The sequence below is a fragment of the Sinocyclocheilus anshuiensis genome, unplaced genomic scaffold, assembly GCF_001515605.1.
Source record: "Sinocyclocheilus anshuiensis isolate Anshui unplaced genomic scaffold, SAMN03320099.WGS_v1.1 scaffold187, whole genome shotgun sequence".
In the NCBI taxonomy this organism is placed as follows: Eukaryota; Metazoa; Chordata; class Actinopteri; order Cypriniformes; family Cyprinidae; genus Sinocyclocheilus; species Sinocyclocheilus anshuiensis.
Window position 1 is genome coordinate 309,186 of NW_015552537.1, and position 1,109 is coordinate 310,294.

The 1,109-nt window shown below is 53.7% G+C and overlaps 1 protein-coding gene and 1 long non-coding RNA gene across 16 annotated transcripts in view; one reads left to right on the forward strand and one right to left on the reverse strand.

The window, feature by feature from the left end:
- LOC107663800 (glycine-rich cell wall structural protein 2-like) overlaps nucleotides 1-1,109 on the forward strand; it is a 10,432-nt gene that overhangs the window by 8,413 nt on the left and 910 nt on the right. For 3 of the 15 annotated variants that reach the window (XR_001631384.1, XM_016454130.1, XM_016454145.1), the window contains one exon: nucleotides 39-75. The exons of 3 other annotated variants lie outside the window; for them this stretch is intronic. Coding sequence is in view for 8 of the 12 variants with exons in the window: in XM_016454130.1 (XP_016309616.1) it covers nucleotides 39-75 (37 nt within the window). In the remaining 4 variants the exon portion in view is untranslated. Of the gene's footprint in view, nucleotides 82-153; nucleotides 283-431; nucleotides 516-547; nucleotides 592-1,109 lie in introns of those variants that run through there. 9 more of the 15 variants (XM_016454139.1, XM_016454133.1, XM_016454140.1 and 6 more) reach the window with 7 other exon arrangements.
- The window catches only part of LOC107663802 (uncharacterized), a 17,215-nt gene that overhangs the window by 618 nt on the left and 15,488 nt on the right, over nucleotides 1-1,109 (reverse strand). The gene's annotated exons all lie outside the window — the stretch shown is intronic.

Below are 1,109 nucleotides of genomic sequence, written 5' to 3' on the forward strand. Positions count from 1 at the left end.
AGGGAAGCGGTCGGGGTCAGGGAAGCGGTCATGGTCAGGGAAGTGGTCAGGGAAGCGGTTATGGTCAGGGAAGCGGTTATGGTCATGGTCAGGGAAGCGGTCATGGTCATGGTCAGGGAAGCGGTCATGGTCATTGTCAGGAAAGCGGTCATGGTCAGGGGAGCGGTCATGGTCAGGGAAGCGCTCATGGTAGCGGTCATGGTCAGGGAAGTGCTCATGGTAGCGGTCCTGGTCAGGGAAGCACTCAGGGAAGCGGTGACTGCGGTCAGGGAAGCGGTCCTGGTCAGGGAAGCGGTGACTGCAGTCAGGGAAGCGGTGACGGCGGTCAGGGAAGCGCTAATGGTAGCAGTCCTGGTCAGGAAAGCGGTCCTGGTCAGGGAAGCGCTAATGGTAGCGGTCCTGGTCAGGGAAGCACTCATGCTAGCGGTCATGGTCAGGGAAGCGGTCCTGGTCAGGGAAGCGGTCCTGGTCAGGGAAGGGGTCCTGGTCAGGGAAGCGGTCAGGGAAGGGGTCCTGGTCAGGGAAGCGCTCGGGGAAGCAGTGACGGCGGTCAGGGAAGCGCTCCTGGTCAGGGAAGCGCTCAGGGAAGCGGTGACGCCGGTCAGTGAAGCGGTCCTGGAAGCGGTCCTGGTCAGGGAAGCGGTGACGGTGGTCAGGCAAGCGGTCCTGGTCAGGGAAGCGGTGACGGCGGTCAGGGAAGTGGGAACTTAAAATGGTTACAGTTCCTGACTTCAGTGTGCTACACACACAATATTGGTGTCTTTAGAAAGAAGACCGTTTGGGCTTTACTATCCATCATCCAGAGTTGATAATGCTCAAAAGGATAAAAAGTAGTGCCTTGAAACAATTGTACCACACTGAATTTTTTTTTTTTTCATATAAAAATACACGAAATCAGCTCATGAGCTTATATTTCAAATCTGAAGAAAGATACTATGAAAAATTTGATCCCTGCAACCATTTTTCTAAGACTATGTCTAGTCCTAGACTAGACTAGAGGCTAGACTAGACAGCATTCACACTGATAGCTGTCATACACACAGTAATCGCACGCTGATGTGCGGTCATACAGACGGTAATCATGCAGATACAGCCACATTCCCCACAAA